The following is a 21,652-nucleotide window of genomic DNA, read 5'->3' on the forward strand; positions in this document are numbered from 1 at the left end:
TATATGCTTTTGCACATTAAGATTAGGTCATGCTTGCTTCAATTCGAAGTGAAGTCAGCCCGCGATTGTTTTTCCAAGGGCCAACTTCAAAATAAAAGTGAAGTAATGCTACTTATATTAGGGGTGTAACTATACATCTATTAAACCAGGGGTCTCAAACTCAACTTACCTGGTAGGTAGGTAGAGTCTGGGTGAGGCTGGCCCGCTTCAAATCGTAATCCACAAAAGTAATCCATAAAAAAGGTCAACTGATCCAATCTTCTCAATTTGAACAAATTAACAGTCAGAACATGCAGAACATGAAGAACAGGAACATTTCTTCAGAACATAGGCTTCATTTCTACTTCCTCCTATTCCTTGCTGCCAGAGACTTGGCAGCGCTTCCTCTCACACAGCTGAGCCACATTTGGCTTGAGGGAGGAGGCAACTGAGACCCTCAGTATGGCTTTAAGATGTTCATCTTTAATTCTGGACCTGTACTTTGACTTATTGAAGTTCATTGTGGAGAAGAGCTTTTCACATAGATAGGTTCTGCCAAAAAGGCACATGGTCTGCTTGAACATCTTGGAAAGCTCAGGGAAGCTGGGGGGCAGTTCTCTCAAAAACTGTCCAAGCTCCACTGTTCTTCCACTCACTTCCCTGAACTTGGCTTTGAGTTCAGTATTGCACTGCAGGTCAATTAGCTCCATCTGCAGAACAGGGGGAGCATCCTCAACATCAAAGGAGAAGGGGTCAGCAAAAATGTTAAAAGTGGCTCTGTGTGTCTTGAAGTCTGCAAACCTGTGATCAAATTCTTCTTGTAGCTTCCCAATGGTATCAGCATACTTCTCACCACTGAATGCTGTGCCTGAATCCATGAGTGTCTTGCAAGCTGGGAAATGGCAGAGGTTTTTCTGAGAAAGGTGGACTTTCCATAACACAAGTTTCCTGGAAAATGCTCTGACATTGTCATATGCAGCACTGACAAGCTGGCCCTGGCCTTGTAACTTCTTATTCAGTACATTCAACTCCTGTGTGATGTCAACAAGAAAAGCTAAGTCCATCAGCTATTTAGGATCACTTAGCATAGGAACAGGCATCCCATCCTTCTCAATGAAGGATTTCACCTCTTCTCTCAACTCAAAAAACCTCTTCAAGACTTTCCCCCTGCTGATCCAACATACCTCGGTGAAGTAGAGGACGTCCTCATATTCCGACTCTATTTCTGCCAAAAAGTCGCGGAACTGTCGGTGCTTTAAAGCCCTGGATCTGATATGGTTGATCATTTTCACGACGTCAGACATCCCCTTGTCAAACCCCAGGATTTTGCTGCAAAGGGCCTGCTGATGGATAATGCAGTGCAAAGCAATGGCATCCTCCACACCCTCCTCTTCCAGTTTTCTTTGAACAAGTCCGTTTTTTCTCCCCGTCATTGATGGCGCTCCGTCGGTCGTTATTCCGGCCAAACGTTTCCATTGTAAGCCGGCATCCTCAATGGAATCACACAGCTGTCGGAATATCTCCTGACCGGTGGTCTGGCCATGCATTGGAATCACTGAGAGCAACTCCTCCGTAACTTCAAAATTGTTGTCAACACCACGGAGATATATTGCAAGCTGCGCCGTGTCAGTGACGTCTGTGCTCTCATCAAGAGCCAGCGAGTATGAGTGGAAATGTTTAGCTTTCTCACGCAGTTGATCGTAAATGTTACCCGACAAATCAGAAATACGCTCTGCCACTGTGTTGGATGTTTACAAACAGCTCCTTTTTTCCGGGCAGACAATACTTGCAGCCTGGATCATGCACTGTTTTACAAACTCGCCGTCTTTGAAGGGCTTTCCAGCTTTTGCTATCATTTCACTCACAACATAGCTAGCTTTCACAGCCGCTTCGTTCTCTTTGCTTGTTTTTTTGAAAAAAACTTGTTGCCTCAGTAGAGATGATTTAAGTTTGGCGACCCGATCCTTTCGCTCATCTCCCAGGTATTTTGCATACTCCTCAGCATGTTTAGTTGAGTAATGACTTCTGATGTTAAACTCTTTGTTAACAGCAACTTTACCCATGCATATTAGACAGGTTGCGACGTTCCTGTGCTCAACAAAAAAATATTCCGCCTCCCTCTTCTCCTGAAATTGCCTGTGCTCATCCGCAACTTTTCTCTTCACGGCAGGTTTTGAAACAGACATGACGGGGGCTGACAAACAATGTACAGCACTAGGTGACAGTGACAAGATATTTCCCTCCACTCGCTCATTCAAACATGTCAAAGTGCTAATACGCCAATTAGCCAATTGCTAATTCGCCCAGTTGTCACAAGCCTGAGCTACGGGAGCCCATACGTGTCAAAAAAGTAAAACGGCCAGATGCATGTGCGAAAAGAAATGCGCGGGCCACACTAACACACAGCTTAGATGTCACGCAGGGGGCCGCAAAATATTGTCCCGAGGGCCGCAATTGGCACGCGGGCCATGAGTTTGAGACCCCTGTATTAAACCAATGTATCAATGTGTTTGCCCGGCTACATTGACAAGAGCTGGACTTGTTTAAATCAATGCTAGCCGCACATCGACGCGTCATTGAGCAATTTAATCGATATAATCAATGAGATAATTTCATACCCAAAATTCCTAATACCCTTTTATTTTTGTTCAAATCTGAATGTTAATTTAAGTTCATGTTGATTTCGCTCTAACATGTTCTCTCCTGTCACCGCTGGCGGCCAGAGATTACGTCAAACACGCAAACATAATAATGGCGACTGGAAAGAGTAGACAAGACGATGCAATGTGACCACTAGTGTGGGATTTTGCAAGAAAAAGTCATAAAGAACACACATTTGTGTGTTTTGATTTTCAGTTATATCAACAAGGTTCCTGGAAAAAAAGTACTCTCATTTGACAATCAATAGCTGCGTGCTGTAGAGGAAAAAGAACTGTCCACACGTGTTTAGCGGTTTACTCCAGGTGTGTTCACTGACCACTCACACAGTAGGACATCTCAAATTACTCATTCAATGCACCAAACAGCAATGATTAGTACATGACCAGGTGTATTTTTATAATGTATTTGACCTACTAAAATCAGAACTCTGAGGAAATGGGATTACTGGTAAAGAAAATTTGTGTGTGGGGGTAACTGCATTGAGACAACAGTTTTTGCTGCCAGACAACATGTAGACCAGCTGATTTTTTTTTTTTTTTTAAGAATGTAAGCTTTTGGCAACACTGTTTACTGTTTAATATATTTAATAGTTCTTTCTAAAGCGGCACAGTGTCACACTGGTTAGCACATCCGCCTCACAGTTTAGAAGGTGCAAGTTCGATTCCACCTCTGGCCCACCCTGTGTGGGGTTTGCATGTTCTCCCTGCCTGCGTGGGTTTTCTCCGGGCACTCTGGTTTCCTCCAACATCTTAAATTCATGCATGTTAGGCTGATTGAGATGGATAGTTCTTTCTACAGAACAATCACAGCAAGCGGTTAATATAATGTGAAAATATACTTTACTACTTGTATATTGTCCTTTCTTCCAAAATTGAAAATGTTGACTATTGTTAAGCTATGCAAAGAACTAACAATCATTTATAAGAACTAGCTTATTCATATAATAAGAACGTTTGTGTATAAAACGAGAACTAGCTATTTCTGTTGCACTTTGTTTATGAGAGAATATTAAGAGAACTAGCTTGGTGTAATATACCGTATTTTTCGGAGTATAAATTGCGTTTTTTTTCATAGTTTGGGTGGGGGGGCGATTTATACTCAGGAGAAACGTATATGTGAATTGTTTCACAAATTTTCAAAATTCAAAATCCGCGATGTAGTGAAACCGCGATAAACGAACCGCGATGTAGCAAGGGATTACTGTAATCTGAACTGCAACTGTGGCGCATACGCGGCGGTGTTTTACATAAAGGACAAAGGATTCGAACACGGGATTTAATGACTTGGAGTACAGAGATTGTTTGATAAAATTGTTCTTTATAATTATATGGGGCTGTGGAATATTTTGAAGTGCAATCGCCGTCAGCGGCGCACACCATTGTTGACATAAAGGACGATCGATGGATTTAATAATTTGGAGTGACACAGATGGTTTGATAATAATATTGCTTATATGATAGTTATTTGATATATTATTTATATATCGTTATATGGCCCTGTGAAATAATTTGAAGTGCAACCGCCGTCAGCGGCGCACACCCGGCATTGTTGACATAAAGGACGATCGATGGATTTAATGATTTGGAGTGACACAGATGGTTTGATAATATTATTGCTTATATAATAGTTATTTGATATATAATTTATATATCGTTATAGGGGCCTGTGGAATAATTTGATGTGTAACCGCCGTCACCGACGTACATGCGGCATTGTTGACATCGAGGACGATCGATGGATTTAATGATTTGGAGTGACACAGATGGTTTGATAACAATATTGCTTATATGATAGTTATTTGATATATAAATTATAAATCGTTATATGGGCCTGTGGAATAATTTGAAGTGCAATCGCCGTCAGCGGCGCGCACCCGGCATTGTTGACATAAAGGACGATCGATGGATTTAATGATTTGGAGTGACACAGATGGTTTCATAAACGTGTTATTTATGTTATAATTATTTGGATAACTGTCAATGTTACGTCAGGCCCGTTCTCAGCTCTTCGTTTGTGTTTATGTATGATTTAGAGTGACACGGATGGTTTGATAAAGGTGTTATTTATGTTATAGTTATTTGGATAACTGTCATTGTTACGTCAAGCTCGTTATCAGCTCTTCATTTGAGTCTATGTCACGTTAGCATACCGTATCGTTTAGCCTGTTGTTGCTCGTTCATGTCTGATCTTGGTGTTGGATTTTGTCGAATAAAATTCCCCCAAAATGCGACTTATACTCCGGAGCGACTTATATACATTTTATTTCACTTTATTGTGCATTATAAGGCTAATGCGACATGTGATCCGGAGCGACTTTTAGTCCGAAAAATACGGTAATTTTTGACATTTTTGAAATGGTAACACTAAATTAGTTTTAAAATAAAACCCAAAACATTACATTGTTTATTTGGAGTTATCTTTAGTTAGTATAGATTGATTAACACAAAAGTCATTTTTACTACTACTGTATATCAAAATGTCATATCAAAATCACCTTTATCGCATCAAATTCTGTCGCTCCAAAAAAGGGATATATCGCTTTGTGTCAAATTATTTCGATATGTATCGTCCATCCATCCATCCATCCATCCATCCATCCATCCATCCATCCATCCATCCATCCATCCATCCATCCATCCATCTGTACCGCTTTGTCGCAGATGTGCTGGAGCCTATCCCAGCTGTCATCGGGCAGTAGGCAGGTTACACCCTAAACCGGTTGCCGGTCAATCGCAGGGATATGTATGGTATTCGTCAAAAAACGTATTGTTACACCGCAGTGTTCAGAAAAGGGAAACGGCAGTTGAAAACTGGTTAAGTGTGGGACACTGCACATCATTGAAACGCTACTATCATTTTACTTCTACAACTTTTTATTACAATTATACTTAATTAAGTTAATGATTCAATTGATTATAATTGAATAATAATTTCATATGCATTCTCCAGCAGGACATTTGCAAATAGTTGTTTTTACACATTCCCCTCTATTTTCTAACTATTTTCATGCATACTCGCATGCAAAAGTTTGGGCACCTCTGATCATTTTCAAGATTTTCCTTTATAAATCATTGCTTGTTCGGCTCAGCAATTTCAGTTAAATATATCATATAGCAGACAAACAGAGTGATATTTGAGAAGTGAAATGAAGTTCATAGGATTTACAGAAAGTGTGCAATCATTACCTAAACAAATATAGGCAGGTGCATAAATTTTGGCACACTAACAGAAAAATGACATCAATGTTTAGTAGATCCTCCTTATAGCGTATATAGAAATAACAGCCTCTAAACACTTCCTATAGCTTCCAACGAGAATCTGGATTCTGGTTGAAGGTATTTTAGACCGTTCTTCTTGACAAAATATCTCCAGTTCAGTCAGGTTTGATGGTTTCCAAGCATGAACAGCCCGCTTTCAATCACACCAAAGATTTTCAATAATATTCAGGTCTGGAGACTGAGATGGCCATTCCAGACTGTTGTACTTGTTCCTCTGGATGAATGCCTTAGTAGAATTTGAGCAGTGTTTGGGGTCGTTGTCTTGTTGAGGTATCCAGCCCCTGCGCAACTTCAACTTTGTCACTGATTCTTGAACATCGCAAGAATCTGCTGAATCCATGCGACCTTCAACTTTAACAAGATTGCCAGTACCTGCACTGGCCACACAGCCCCACAGCATGATGGAACCACCACCAAATTTGACTGTGCGTACCAAGTGTTTGTCATGGAATGCTGTGTTCTTCTTCTTCATTTTAGTTTCATCAGTCCACAGCACCTTATTTCAAAATGAAGCTGGCTTGTCCAAATGTGCTTTAAAATACCTCAAGCGACTCTGTTGCATGTGTGCAGAAAAGGCTTCTGCCGCATTATTCTTCCATACAGCATCTCCATGTACAAAGTGCACTGAATAGTTGAACGATGCACAGTGTCACAATCTGCATGACGATCATGTTGTAGGTCTTTGGAGCTGCTCTGTGGGTTGACTTTGACTGTTCTCACCATCCTTCGCCTTTGCTTATTTGAGATTTTTCTTGGCCTGCCACTCCGGGCCTTAACTGGAACTGTGCCTGTGGTCTTCCATTTCCTCACTATGCTCCTCACAGTCCAAACTGACAGCTGAAGTCTCTGAGCTAGCTTTTTGTATCCTTCCCGTAAATTATGATGTTGAACAATCTTTGTTTTCAGGCCATTTGTCAGTTGTTTTGAGGCTTCCATGTCTCCACTCTTCAGAGAAGATTCAATGAGGAAAACAACTTGCAACTAGCCACTTTAAACACCCTGAACTGGAGAAGAATGGTCAAAATACCTTCAACCAGAATCCAGACTCTCATTGGAAACTATAGGAAGCGTTTAGTGGCTGTTATTTCTGCAAAAGGAGGATTTTTCTGTTGGGTTGCCCAAATGTATGCACCTGCGTACTTTTGTTCAAGTAATGATTGCACACTTTCTGTAAATCCTATAAATGTCATTTCACTTCTTAAATATCACTGAGTTTGTCTGCTATATGATATATTTAACTGAAATTGCTGATCCAAGCAACCAATGATTTATAAAGGAAATCATGAAAATGATCAGGGTGCCCAAACTTTTGCATATGACTATGTTAGACAAACACAGCAAGTAAATCATAATTTGTTTTTGAATTTTCTGCACTCCATTTGAAGCAATGTTCTATTTGTGAAAAATATAAGGATAGAAATTTAACAATTGTTTCAAAAAATCTGATTAGTCAATCAAAAAATAAAACTCCATCCGATTAGTTGATTATTTAATAAAATAATTACCGTATTTTCCGGACTATAAGTCGCTCCGGAGTATAAGTCGCACCGGTCATAAAATGCCCCAAAAAGTGAAAAAAACATATACATGTCGCTCCGGAGTATAAGTCGCATTTTGGGGGCAATTTATTCGACAAAATCCCACACCAAAAACAGTCATGAACGAGCAACAACAGGCTAAACGATAGCAACAACAGGCTAAATGATAGGTATGTTAACGTGACAAACACAAACAAAGAGCTGAGAACGGGCCTGACGTAACATATAGAGTCATTAAGGACAACTATTACATGAATAACATGTTTATAAAACCATCGGTGTCACTCCAATTCATTAAATAGCAACAACAGGCTAAACGATAGGTATGCTAACGTGACAAACTCAAACAATGAGCTGAGAATGGGCCTGACGTAACATATAGAGTGATTAAGGACAACTATTACATGAATAACATGTTTATAAAACCATCGGTGTCACTCCAATTCATCAAATAGCAACAACAGGCTAAACGATAGGTATGCTAACGTGACAAACTCAAACAAAGAGCTGAGAACGGGCCTGACGTAACATATAGAGTCATTAAGGACAACTATTACATGAATAACATGTTTATAAAATCATCAGTGTCACTCCAATTCATTAAATAGCAACAACAGGCTAAACGATAGGTATGCTAACGTGACAAACACAAACAAAGAGCTGAGAACGGGCCTGACGTAACATATAGAGTGATTAAGGACAACTATTACATGAATAACATGTTTATAAAACCATCGGTGTCACTCCAATTCATTAAATCCATCGATCGTTCTTTGTCAACAATGGGTGCGCACGGCTGAGGGCGCTTGCACTTCAAAATATTCCACAGGCTCATATAACGGGAGATAAACTATATTTCAAATGACTATAATACAAGCCAATAATATTATCAAACCATCCGTGCACTTTAAATCCATTAAATCCATCGATCAAATTCCTCGTCCTTTGTCAACATCGTCAGCCTCGTCTTTATTCCACAGATCTACTATATAACTATATTGTAGTGTTAACAAAGTACAAGGATAGACGTGGGTTTGGTAAACGGCTCCTTATTAAACAAAACAAACTTCCAAGCGTGTGGCGGCGTGGACTTCCAGACACGAGAGCTCCATGGCATAGGACCGGGCGTGCGTAATGGCCATGTCCGAGCCCCACGCACCGTTCGCGGACAGCCACTCGGCCGAGCGCCGGCCCCCGACTCAGTAGAGTAGGACCGGGCGTGCGTAAAAGCCATAATAGTTTTTCAAACCTTCTATGTCACTCCAAATCCTTAATTCCTTCAAACTTTTTGTCCTCCGTGTCACTTAGAAATGATCACCGCTAATGATGCCGGTAGTCCTTACGTGGATATGTTTGTCTATTATGTAAACAACCGCCGCGCCGTGCTACTGACGTCACTTGAAATAGTAATCCATTGGTACATCACGGTTCTCCAAACTTTCTTTCTGCTACTCGATTACTGTTTTCAGCTGCATATTTTACAACTTGAAGTTTGTAACCTGCAAAATATGAGTTTCTTTTTGGTGCCATTTTTCTTAAGCCCACCCAGTTGATGAGTCACGGCCAACGGTGAAATTTAAAGCGCCCTCATCCAGTTTCGTCTGAAAATATAATTTTTTTCACATGTAGTTTTTTGTTTTGTTTATTTGGTTGTTTTATCAAAGACAAAGTCTGCTTTATTGTCGATTTTTTTTTTCATATACCAAGACACACAAAGAGATTGAAATTACGTTCCCACTATCCCTTGGTGAGATAGTACACATATGCATACAAGCAACACAAAAAAAACCAAGAAGGCATAAACAATGAATAAATAAACAAATAATAATAATAAATATAAGAGGAGCAAACAGACAGTGGACCTGGATATGGTGCTTTAAAGTGTTAATTGCTTTATTTGATGTTTTCTCTATTTTTTATGTTTTGAATATGTTCAAGATAAAGATATAAAAGCATGTTAAGTGATCAACTATACTAAAAATAACATGGGAAGTGGTCAACTATACTTTTAAGTGATGTCTTAATGATCAAGTAAAAATTTGTGGGAAAAAAAACATATATAAGTCGCTCCTGAGTATAAGTGGCCCCCCCACCCAAACTATGAAAAAAAATGCGACTTATAGTCCGGAAATTACGGTATTTATTTTGCACCGAAGGAGGATACACCTATTTATTTGCATCTGTATGTCTATTTTATGAATCTCAGCTACATTTGACATGATTTGGATGGGTAAATGATTCACAAAATTAGCTGGAAAATAAATCTAAAAATAAGTCTAAATAATGAATCAATTTTAATGTTAAAAATGTTGCAAATATATTTCATTTCCAATTTCGCGGACCAACTGCAATACCGCCACGGACCACGAGAGGGCCGCTGAACACTGGTCTTAAGCAATCACTGTACCTTTTAAATCCGTTACATTTAAAATGTTATCATTTCTATCAGTTAACCTTTCTGAACAAATTACTAACATAATAGAATGAAAAGCCATATGACCTTCAACTTAATGTGTAAAAAATAATTGTTTAGTTGACAAATGGATTCAAAGATAATCACCTCATCAGGGCTCATTGCCGCTGTCCTAACTCCTGGAAGGCAGTGCTTTTTTTCCGATGTGCGTGGCAGCCAGCTGCACACCCCGTGCTTGTCCTCAGTGAAGCACATTGCATTCACTGTATTCACAGTGAGCATAGCATACACCACTCTTACACTTCTAATGATGGCACAGGAGAGCGCTTCTGCAATATGTTTAATGACTCAGAAATAGCAAAAAGGTTTGGTGCAGCAAGGACAAGACCGGCTACGTAATCATGTTTGGTTTAGCGCCATACTTCAAGAAGAAGCTAGTTACGAGAGTCAACAAAAATGGATGATTCGTCCTCATGTTCAATGAAAGTCTCAATAAGTGTTCAAAGAAAAAACAAATGGACATACAGATTCGTTTTTTAGAAAATTACTGTGTGCCTTCAAGAGACTTATGTGACTTATCTCACTGCCAAATGCCTGCCCCATGTTATACCTAAGGAAAATGTATTGCCATATTTGTAGGCTAAGGTTGTCTGTGAGAGAGAACCATCAATAAAGTGTTGGGGAAATTACTTCCAAAATGTAATTAGTTACTAGTTACCTTTCAAAAAGGTAATTGAATTAGTAATTGAATTACTCCTTCTTCAATGTAACTAGTTACTAGGGAAAGTAATTATTGTATTAAATTTTCAAAAAGAAGAATTATGTAAAAGAATTTAGATGTTTGAGCATGTGTGCAATACAGTTGCCTAAAGTAGAACAGCATAGAACAGCGTCATTTAACTTAATACTTACAACAACAATGTAAAATAAGCATAAAATAAATAGTAAATTGTCACACAACTTACAGACAATTGTCCACATCGGCTGGACTTGCACATGACACAGTTTACCATTTTTATATGGCAAAACTCCTTTGATGAGAGAAAAAGTTACAGCACGGAGTTACAATGTTGCATCTTTGTACAATCCAACAGCTAAAAAAACTAACAAAGAATAAAGTAAAAACAAGCCAGGTGTGCCAAGTTTCTCATTCAAAGTCTTCCAAGCCTGCTCCTGTTTTGTTTAGTCACAGTATAGTAGGTACTGCAAACTTTTTCATTTTTGTTTATGGTAAAACTCCTCTGATGAGAGAGAAAAAAGTTACAAGGAGTGGCCGTCAAGTCGCTATATGATAATGTAAACAATGTTGCATCTTTGTACAATCCAACAGCTAAAAAAATAACAAAGAATAATGTAAAAAAACAAGCCAGGTATGCCAATTAATCATTCAAAGTCCTCCGAGCCTGCTCCTGTTTTGTTTAGTCCCAGTATAGGTACAAAGACATTTTCTACAGCTAGGGATGAGCACGGACCTGCTGTTACATTGCGCAGAATGTCACGTGACACATTCCCGATGCGAGGTGTAGCGAGTCAAAGGTTCGTCTGCGGAGAGGCTATTTTGCATCGCACGTCGACCCGTCACAAGCAGCATGAATAACGTGACACATTTCACTGTTAGTAACGGTAACGGTGCTCGAATTAACATAGTAATTGAGTAGAATATCCGTTACTAATCTATTAACGCAGTTGCCTCTAATGCCGTTTGTCCCAACACTGTCAGTAAATAATAAATGTTTTCATAGATTGTTGATTACTTCAACAATTTAGCCTACTGTTGATCATCTGTAATCGTAGCTATATTGTCAAATGTATTTAATTAAAAAACATCTTTAACTGATGTTGTACTTAAAGAGAAATATAATGCCATAAGTGTAGGCTCTAGTTGTCTGAATACTCAATAAGATAGAATGATTGTGAAAGAGAGTGTAGCGCTGCAAAAGTGGTGAGTGCTCTTTCTACACAACAATGAAACAATATTTCGTCCTTTCATTGCACTTACCCACTTATAAAGTTGTGTGAGAAAATAACAGCAATCTATAACTTCATTAGTAACCCCCAACACTGAAGTTTGAAAGGTTGTCATAGATGCAGCTAGAAATAGTGTTGGTATTACAAAATAGTAAGACGGCATTGAAAATGTATTAAAAAGTATTAAATTCCACTTAAGATTTTGTATATACCCTGTCCACGCATTTTCGCTCTGCAATTGTGGTATAAAAAACATCACGGTAAAAACTTGCTGGTTGAGAATGGCGTTTCCAGTTATTTCTAATGGGGGAAATTGCTTTGGAACTCAACTGTTTCGCTTCTCAACGCTCCTTCTGGAACAAATTAGTGTCGAGATTCGAGGTTCTACTGTAACCAGAGAAAACCCACGCAGGCTTGGATGCGCATAGAAATGTAGATATTTTCTATTTGGATATATCTAAAGCTTTTGACACCGTTTCTCACCCAAAGTTGATCGAAGTACTTAATGCTGCAGGAATTACTGGCCGCGCGCTTGACTGGCTTAAAAGTTACCTTCGTGACCGTTTTCAATTTGTGTTCGTAGACGGAGAAAAATCTGGTAATTTATCTATTGGATCAGGGATACCACAGGGTGGGAAGTTAGGTCCTCTGCTTTTTTCCTTATTTATCAACTATCTACCTAGTAGTGTCAATTATTGTGATGTAAAAATGTTTGCAGATGATGCGAAGCTCTCTTTTGTATTTGAAGATTTGAACGACACTGCGTTGGCAGAAAATGACCTGACAAGTATTTTCGAATGGTCAAGAAAATTTCAACTGAATTTGTCATACGCTAAGTGCGCAGTTTTGCATCTAGGACGTAGCAACCCGAAAAAAGAATACTTCATCAATGGAAATTTAATACCCTCGGTAAACCAATTCAAGGATCTAGGATTTACGATCACAGAAAATTTGAAATCTTCAGCGCATGTTTCGAACATCAGCAGGAACGCTAAGCAAATGATTTGTTTCCTCTATCGATCGTTCAAGTCAAGAAATATAGAAACTCTCGTTTCGATTTACAAGTCCTGCATCAGGCCCATACTTGAAAGTTCAACGCAAGTTTGGAATTCATACTTGCTCGGAGACATAAAGAAACTTGAAAGCGTACAGAAACTGTTCACAAGGCGACTACCTGGGTTGTCGGAAGTACCGTACGCAGTTCGCTTGGAGGTTGCAAAACTTGAGTTGTTAGAACTTAGAAGATTACGTTTTGATTTACACATGGTCTATAAAATTATTCATGGGTTAGTTGACATACCTTTCAATTCGCTTTTCGAGTGGGCACCCTATGCCGCGACCAGGTCAAATACACACAAGCTCGCAAAAAAGCAATCGAGGCTAGACTGTCGAAAATACTTTTTTTCAAATAGGGTAGTTAACCCTTGGAACTTTTTATCTGAGGATTTGGTTTCTTCACCTAACTTGGCTGTGTTCAAACAAAGATTGTTAGCTGTAGATCTCTCGAGATTTTTGAGAGGGGGGGATTATTAGTGGCCCAATGGGCCCATACCCTCCCCCGCCATGCCATTCCATTGTTCACCATGCGGTGTCATGACATAGATATCCAATAACTACTCGCTATGCTGTATTGATTGAATTGAAGATGCTATTGTCATTGTGGTGTACCTAATGAGCTCGTTATATGACTGGCTGGCTAAATAAAGAAAGAAAGAAAGGCACGTGGAGAACATGAAAACTCCACACAGGAAGAGCCAGAATTGAACCCTGCACTTCTGAACTGTGAGGTGCACATGCTAACCGGTGTTCTACCTTGCCACCGGTCGTCTTTTTTAAATCACTGAATAATAAACAGAAACAATTGGTTAATACTGACCAGTAACCGGGGGAAACAGTTTTGAATACAGTTGAATGCAAACGCATCGTATCCAATGATTCAATTATTTGATGCAATCATTGATATTGTGACAGATCTAGTAGAACCCGGAGCAGTTACAGGGATCATGCACTATAGGTTATTGAACATGACCTGAGCAAAACATCCATCCATCCATCCATCCATCCATCCATCCATCCATCCATCCATCCATCCATCCATCCATCCATCCATCCATCCATCCATCCATCCATCCATCATCCATCCATCCATCCATCCATCCATCCATCCATCCATCCATCCATCCATCCATCCATCCATCCATCCATCCATCCATGCATCCATCCATCCACTATACTATAATAGTTTATATCAAGTCTAAGCACAAGGCAAGCTGTGGAAATAAAGTAGAAAACCACACTGTAAACTCATGACAATAAATGATCTGTAGCACCTTTTGTGGTAGACAGTAGTACCCAAAGCTAATGATACATAACAATCATCTGGGTTCAGAACAGTTTCAATGATGGAATTTATTGTATTCACAACACAATGTGGCACTCAAACAAAATACGAACTCTAAAAGAGCTCTTCTTTGAAGAGCTAAAATAGAAGTCCCTTGTGTGCGCGTGTATTTGCGTATGTGTAGTAAAGCATTTTTGGTAGACCTACACAAAATTGTGTAGCAAAGCCACAATGTACTATAATATATTCACATTTGGTATTTTAACGATTGAAATGAATTACTTCCAATTAAATATATGCGTTTTTAAAATAGTTTTCATACAACCCAAACTAATGAACTGACATCAATAGTGTTAGAGATTTGCTCACTCCAACTTATTTTGCAAGAACCACACGGGAGACAAGTAAGTCCTTTTAGACACCTGCAGGTGGAGAGCTCACACGTTGAAGGAGTGAAGTCTGAAACTCTCCCAACTGCAAGGACATATTTATTAAGAGAGAGAGTGGGGGCAAGAGTAGACTGAATAGGAAGCCCTTGTGCTCTAGTGAAAACATATCAGGGGGTGTTTTACGACCTTGTATAGAATGGGATTCATTACCGGTTGCATTCCAACATAATCATACAATAAGGATACTCTGTAAAACCCTAACATTTCCCTCCTGTTTTATCATGTGATTATGCCACCCCAAACAACAAAGACAAGTAAAAAAAAACATATATATATATGTATATAATAAAGAAAGAAGAATAGTAAAAAAAATATAAAACACCAAACAATGATAGCAACACTTTCCAGTGAAGATGAGGCATTAACTTAATACCCCACATCATACTTATTGTGTAAGCGAAAAACCTGCCGGCCAGATGTTATTAGCAGGAAAATTCTTACACGGTCCCTTTGCCTTAGGCGACCAGAATGTTAACAACAAAAAAAATAAAAGAAAAAGAAAAACACAGAAACAGTACATCATTGTATCCATCACTTGCGAAGCATTTTCGATGGTCAAATCATCAAGTTTCTGTAAAACATGCTCAACAGAACAGCATCTACGCAATCCATGTTTCATTATCGTCATCACATCCGTCATCTCTAAGAAGTTGTATATGGACTTGGGCTACAGTAGAAGACACAAACCTCGACACAGCAGACTTCAAACATGGGATAACGCAGGTTGTAAACAAGCACAACACCACCAGCACAACAAGCACAGGAGACAGCAATTTCAAAAGCAGTTGCCACCAGTTGCCAGAGAACAGCCATGAAAAGAAATCAAACTGATGTGGGACCTTGTCATTAGACATGGCCTGCTGTAAGTTCTTCAGTGAATTCATGGCGTCGTTGATGTGGGTGTCATTTTCTCCTGGTATGTATGTGCAACAGGAAGTCCCAATGATGTGGCACACACCACCTTGTGCTGCCGTCAACAAGTCCAGAACCATCCTGTTTTGCAAGACCATCAGTCTAATAGCCTGAATCTCTCTATTTTGTCCATCGTTGATTTGCAGTGAGATTCACAAAGGATTGAAAACGATAGTTCAGTGTCTCGATGAAGAGCGATAGTTTCCCAACCCCAATCTGAGGAAAGAGCGCAAGGACAACTTTGTCTCCGACAGACCATACTTTATGGTCGTCTGGAACGTTTGCACCCCAGACAGGGTCATGAGGGTCGAAGGTTGCAACTGCCCTGCGTCGACGTCCAGAAGAGTTGTGTGCTTCTGTCAGCTGATGATGTCGTATCCTGTAGGTGTGGTCCGTCACCCACACTGGTGCACACACTCCTGTCCAGTTGGCGGGCAGCATCGGATAAACCTTGTGACCACAAAGCCACCAGCCAGTCTGTATGAAGTATGTTCCGTTCGATGGTGTAGCCATGTTGGTTGGAGAGCCCTCACCACCTGAAATGGCTGTCTTATCTTGACACTCATTGGTGATGTCCAAAGCTCCCATCCAGTCTCCTCCTGGAGAGCAGTCATCGTTAACGCAGACGTGGGTCACGTTACCTTGGATGTAACATGTTTAATTCACTCCAGCTGGTCTCTCTGTGTAGACCACTTGCGGTATTGAACGTCCTTTAACAGTCACATTGAGATTTGTCCAGAATAGCTGATCACAGTACAAGTCCAGGGCGGTAAGGGTCGGCATCCTTGACTGTGATAGCACGGTGTTGATATCCAACTCCTGGATGCCGTGTCCCTGTAAAACAATGCTCTAGACTTTCTTGCTACGTTTCACACAATAATAATGATGAGTAAATCATCAGATACCTCTCGTGCATACACTCCAACAAACGTTAAGTAGATGTGAGATAACTTGTATAAAGTCTACTTAACCAAACATTGAGTAAATATGGGATAATTTAAAAACTGTCCCGGTCAACAACAATTCATAAATAGAAACTACAAGGTATAATAAAGAACTTCTCTTTAGCTAAACAAGGAACAAAGGTGTCCTGTTCATAACTAGTGAGGGCCTCTCACAGATAAGACAAGGAAGGGAGTATAAGAACTCCCTAAAACCTGGCAGATGTGTTGGCCTTGAGCGAAGGTATGAGACCTCCGGTTCAGGCTGGCCAGCGCTTCTACAAAACTAATTATCCTGACATTTCCCCACTGTTTATCACATATTTGCTCAAATTCACACATCACCGTAAACAACCCCTTTTCTCGACTCTCAGTCGTCGGATCACATTCATATGTTTACACCAAAGGATAAACGTTGCGATGTCATCATTCAGAATCCCACGGATCTGGGAAAAGTCTGGTAACACAGATGCAGGAATTTTGCCATCAACATCATCATGTTGCCGCTCAGACATTAGGTATATCTGAGCAATCTCATGGGCGATATTACTGTAGTGACGAGACGATTAAACAGAGCACGAAGACATGGTATGCAACATCCATACAAGGTGAGCATAGCAGCAAACACTGCAACTGATGGTAAAATTGAGGACACAATGGCGTTATACTTCCCAAAAGCAGTCATCCACTTGTAGTGCTCTTTCATCCTCGTTTTGAGGGATCGCAGGCCTGCAATCCGTCAGGCTCCCATCAGGGGCGGTGTTGTTGGGGATGAAGGTGCAGCATTGTTCTCCAAACATTGCGCAGACGCCTCCTTTCTCAGACAACAACATATCATGAGCATTGTGGTTCTGGATCGACATTAGGGAAGGCGTGGCTAGCTGTTCATGCACTGCCTCGAGCCCCGCTTGTGTCCGTTTGCCCAATTTCTGCATGTTGTAATGGATGTAATTTATCCTGTCCACGTTCTTGTTCATCGTTCACCAGCAGCAAATGGAGGACTCCCATCCCGCTGCAATTTGGTCATTTAATTCTTATTAATCAGGAACTCCTCTAGGGACTCCAATTGCATCAATTTCGGTCAAATCATCGTCGCCTCTCAAATTTAAAGATATTTTGGTTTTTACCAGCTTTTTTCCCAGATCTTGGCATGTTGATGTATATACAATTTCTCTTGACATTCTCTGAAAGCAATGGCTTCTTTTTTTTTCTTTTTTCTCTCAATGGATATTATATAGACTGCTCTGTCACACACTTCACAATCCAGTAGACGTGACAGATTTCACACAATCTTTGGTCAATGTCAACGGTACAACATAAATAATCCATACATATGACATATTCAATTTTTTCTGTCTTTGCAGCTTGTTTTGCCATAAGCAATCAATTGTTTCTTTTTTCAGTTACTCTTATAGTTAGTTACCTGAAACAAATCATCCACATTCATTCTAGATATTCATCCCATTCTTTAACATCTATAGCGGTTGTTGACAAAGTACACATATAAACATCATACTTTCATGGCAGTCCAGATCCGACACAGCAGATCATCCTGCAAAGGTCAAATTGATCTTTTAAATTGAAGGCATTCAGTGTTTTTGTTTCTGTTGAAACAAGCTCTACAAAAACAAAAACAAAAGGTTTTGTTTTGAAAATGTTTTGAATATGAATCAAATCCATATGTTGTGTATATAGCTGACTGACCTGCCCCACTATCCCTCCTCTTGAGCCATGTGACGCACACCATGGCTCAATATTGCTGCCCATTTGCATAGGTTCTTTGGTAGGGTAGGTCATTTATAGATGCCATTCTCTAATCTTGCCCCTCTTTTCGTCCATAATTGAATTTCACTCTATGGACTTTGTCGCTGCACATCTTTAAAAATGTTTCAGTGATCTAATCTGCTTCTTGTGTATATAAAATTTGAAGTGTCTTTTGCGCTGCAGCTTTGTGGAATCTGTCTGCAAGCTTGTTACCTCTTGACACCTTATCAGTCACGCGTGTGTGTGTACTGCACACGTGCACATAGCTACTTTTCGTGGCAATTGGACTGTTTTGACAACGAGCTTAGCAAGTAAATGGATGGCCTCACCGAATGGGGAGCGACTCAGCTAGCAAATGATTAGACATTTTCACTTTCTTGTAGTTTCTTTAGTTACTTTTCAATCGTTTTCTCATTGTTTATCACAAAAATCTTAGAAATTTGAATACAAATCAAAACGTATGTTTTATTTTACTCAATTGTATGATTTAGAGAATCCATATGTAGTAAAGTGTTGTATTACTACATATGATTTCATCATCATTTAATTTGACTTTCTTTCCAAAACGCTTCTTAATTTCTCAGTTCACACATCCTCTACATGTGTTACTGGTTCTCCAGTTTTTTCTCTAGTTAATTATCAATCCAAAAGCTACGTTTTCTTTTAAGCATTCAACCTGCTCAAAATCACTCATCAAAATCGCTCTACTAATTTTCTATAGTAGTCGCCAACGACTTCAACCATTCAACCTTTCATTCAGGCAATCATTCATCAATGCTCATCATATGCATTTCACACAGTCTCCAAAAAGGAGTCATACTATCACATTGGTCCCAATTCATCCAAGCTCACCACACAACATTCATATATCATTTTCAACTCATGTTTCCTGGTAGAACAATCCACCAATTCAAAAAAAAATTAACTAAAACAAACAACTGGCAAATTAATCTGAATTTTTTCTTTGTTTTTAAATTTGAAGAACTCTTTTGGGTTGACAACATTTATCTGAAATCAATCTCGGAGACGGTACGTCTTTCTTGGCTTGGCGTTTTCTCCTGCGCAGAAGGGCGCATCACAGACACACAGCAAGTGTGGCTGGGACCCGCGCCTTGCTCTGAGTTTCAGCCGTGCTTTTATTGAGAGAGAAACAAAGGGGCAAGTGTACATGGTCGAGTAGGTTTCCAGACAGGAAAAACATTCCATAGCTATATCCATTACCACAGAACACAGGGGGTACTCTTATGGACGGGGCAGTATGGACGTCTCATGACCATTAGTTCAACAAAGACGTTGTCTTTAGTGCCTCTGGGAATATTGCTGTGCCGTACTCATGACCTTTGTCTGCTTCAGCCGTCCCATGACAATCACATGATCTGCACATGTCTAGCTAACTGTGGGGCTTATTGTATAGCGCGGCTAATGACTGCCATATGCCCCCAAGTCATTTTCACGAGGCCAGATACTGCGGAGAATCTTGCACACAAAAGTAGTTACATAGAATCCAATGATAAAAAGTATATCATTTCCAACATTCCCCCCTGTTTAACATTGGAATTCATGGGAAAACAAAACATCAACTAATAACTACATATGTGTATAAATGAGTATATGCTTACACAATATAGTATAGTACCATCAAAAAGCATGAAAGTTTACATTCCAGAGTTTATCAGAACTACAGCTCTCCATTCGGCTTTGGCTAAGTTCGTCATAATGGAATGTTTTTTCCCTTTTTTTTTCTTTTGGATCATTAATAGGAAGAAAAATAGACAGGTAGGTGATTTACGCAAGGTGGTCCCACTCATCTTGTTCACACTGGATTAACATGATATTCTGGACAGCAAACGCTGATGTCAACATTTTAGTCATCATGTGACGAATACAAGGTATGATGCACGATGTAAAAATACAGAGAAATAACAGTATGGCAACTAAAACAATTGCAACCTTCAAGAGAAGTTGCCTCCAATCACCGTAAAACAGCCACCAAAAGGGATGGGCATCCTTGGCTGGAGCTTCATCTTGGGACATAGCCTTACGGAGGTTCCGAAGTCCTTGTAGCGCATATTCGATGTGGGTGTCATTTTCTCCTGGGATGTAGGTACAACAGGAAGTACCAACTATTTCACACACACACCTCCTTTTTCGGCAGTCAGGAGGTCCAAAACCATTCGGGACTGTAGTGCCATTATTCTCAGAGCCTGCAGCTCTGTCTGGTAACCTGTAAGGGCTTCAAGAGTAAAATTGGCAAAGCTCTTCAACCTGTAGTCCATGGTTTCTATTCTGAGAATAGTTTTAGCCACACCCGCCTGTGGAAAGAGTGTGAGCGCCACCTTTTGTCCTGTGCTCCAAAGCTTGTATTCATCTGGTACGTCTGAGCCCCAGACGCTGTCGTAGGGACGGAAGGTGGGAGCCACAGCTGCACGGGTCTTTCGTTGATGATGTTCCTGAAAATGTGTCAGACTGAGGAACACAGTGTGATCTGACACATATACGGGGGCACATGTGCCATCCCATCGTCCGGAAAGGACTGCGTAGCCTCGGCGACCACAGAGCCACCATCCCCCTTCGATGATAGAATGGGGATTTTCGCCTCCTGCTAGGATTTGTCTGATTGCTACTGTGGTATTCATCGAGGTCTCGCCGGTACCTTCTAGAAGTGCGGTGGTGATGCAGCGCTTTGTATCTCCCACCTTTATTCCATCAACACGTCTTCGTCGGAAGCACAAGGGATGTGAGATGGCTTTACTCACTTCGAGAGTCACTGGAGCGGGTGTGACAACAGAACTTTTTGCCACTATTGTGAATGGCCTGGAGATGTTGTAACAGGGATGGGTGGCCAGTTGTGCATCGGTAATTCCTGACCGTTTCAGTCCTTCGAGGGGATCAAACCCAAAAGCCCTTAGTAATGCGAAACACCATCCATTTTTCTCTGGCATCGGTCGGGCATGTAGGACGGGCTGTTGACTTGATCGTGGCATTATGGAACATACGTAACATTCAGTTTGGTTGGATGCTTTGGCCAACATTGACACATACTGGTACCACATGTTGTCTGCATGTGGTATATCTGGGTTTATCGTTATATACTTTGTCAACAGTTCGGTCGTCATTCTCTTGATTCGGGTGGGAGTTCCCCTTTCCCCTTGGGGACCCTGGACACTCCATGTCATCGGCAAGCATGCTACAGCCACAGCACAGACAAGCACTCCTCTGAGTGCCATTTTCTGTTCAGTTCCACAGAGCCACCTGAACCCCCAGGGAGCTAAATGGTCAGGATTCTTAGATCTTCACCGGTTTGAGACTGATGTCAAACTATAATTGACACCCCCTTTGTAGCCAGACTTCGTCCTGACCGTGGCCTAGGGGTCAAGCACTCTCTGCAGCTTACAGTGGCTGAGATGT

At 40.4% G+C, this 21,652-nt stretch overlaps 2 protein-coding genes across 4 annotated transcripts in view; one reads left to right on the forward strand and one right to left on the reverse strand.

The window, feature by feature from the left end:
• Positions 1 to 21,652, forward strand: part of sntb2 (syntrophin, beta 2) — a 180,702-nt gene that overhangs the window by 1,724 nt on the left and 157,326 nt on the right. The window lies entirely within an intron of this gene.
• Positions 351 to 21,551, reverse strand: LOC148395949 (uncharacterized). Its single transcript, XM_088378377.1, has 3 exons — positions 20,385 to 21,551; positions 1,164 to 1,204; positions 351 to 689 (listed from the first exon to the last, which is right to left on the reverse strand). The coding sequence occupies exons 1-3, from the start codon at positions 21,469 to 21,471 to the stop codon at positions 351 to 353; spliced, it is 1,467 nt and encodes a 488-aa protein (XP_088234503.1). The 5' UTR covers positions 21,472 to 21,551.

This window comes from Syngnathus floridae, chromosome 6, assembly GCF_059516105.1.
Source record: "Syngnathus floridae isolate MCC-2025c chromosome 6, RoL_Sflo_1.0, whole genome shotgun sequence".
NCBI lineage: Eukaryota > Metazoa > Chordata > Actinopteri > Syngnathiformes > Syngnathidae > Syngnathus > Syngnathus floridae.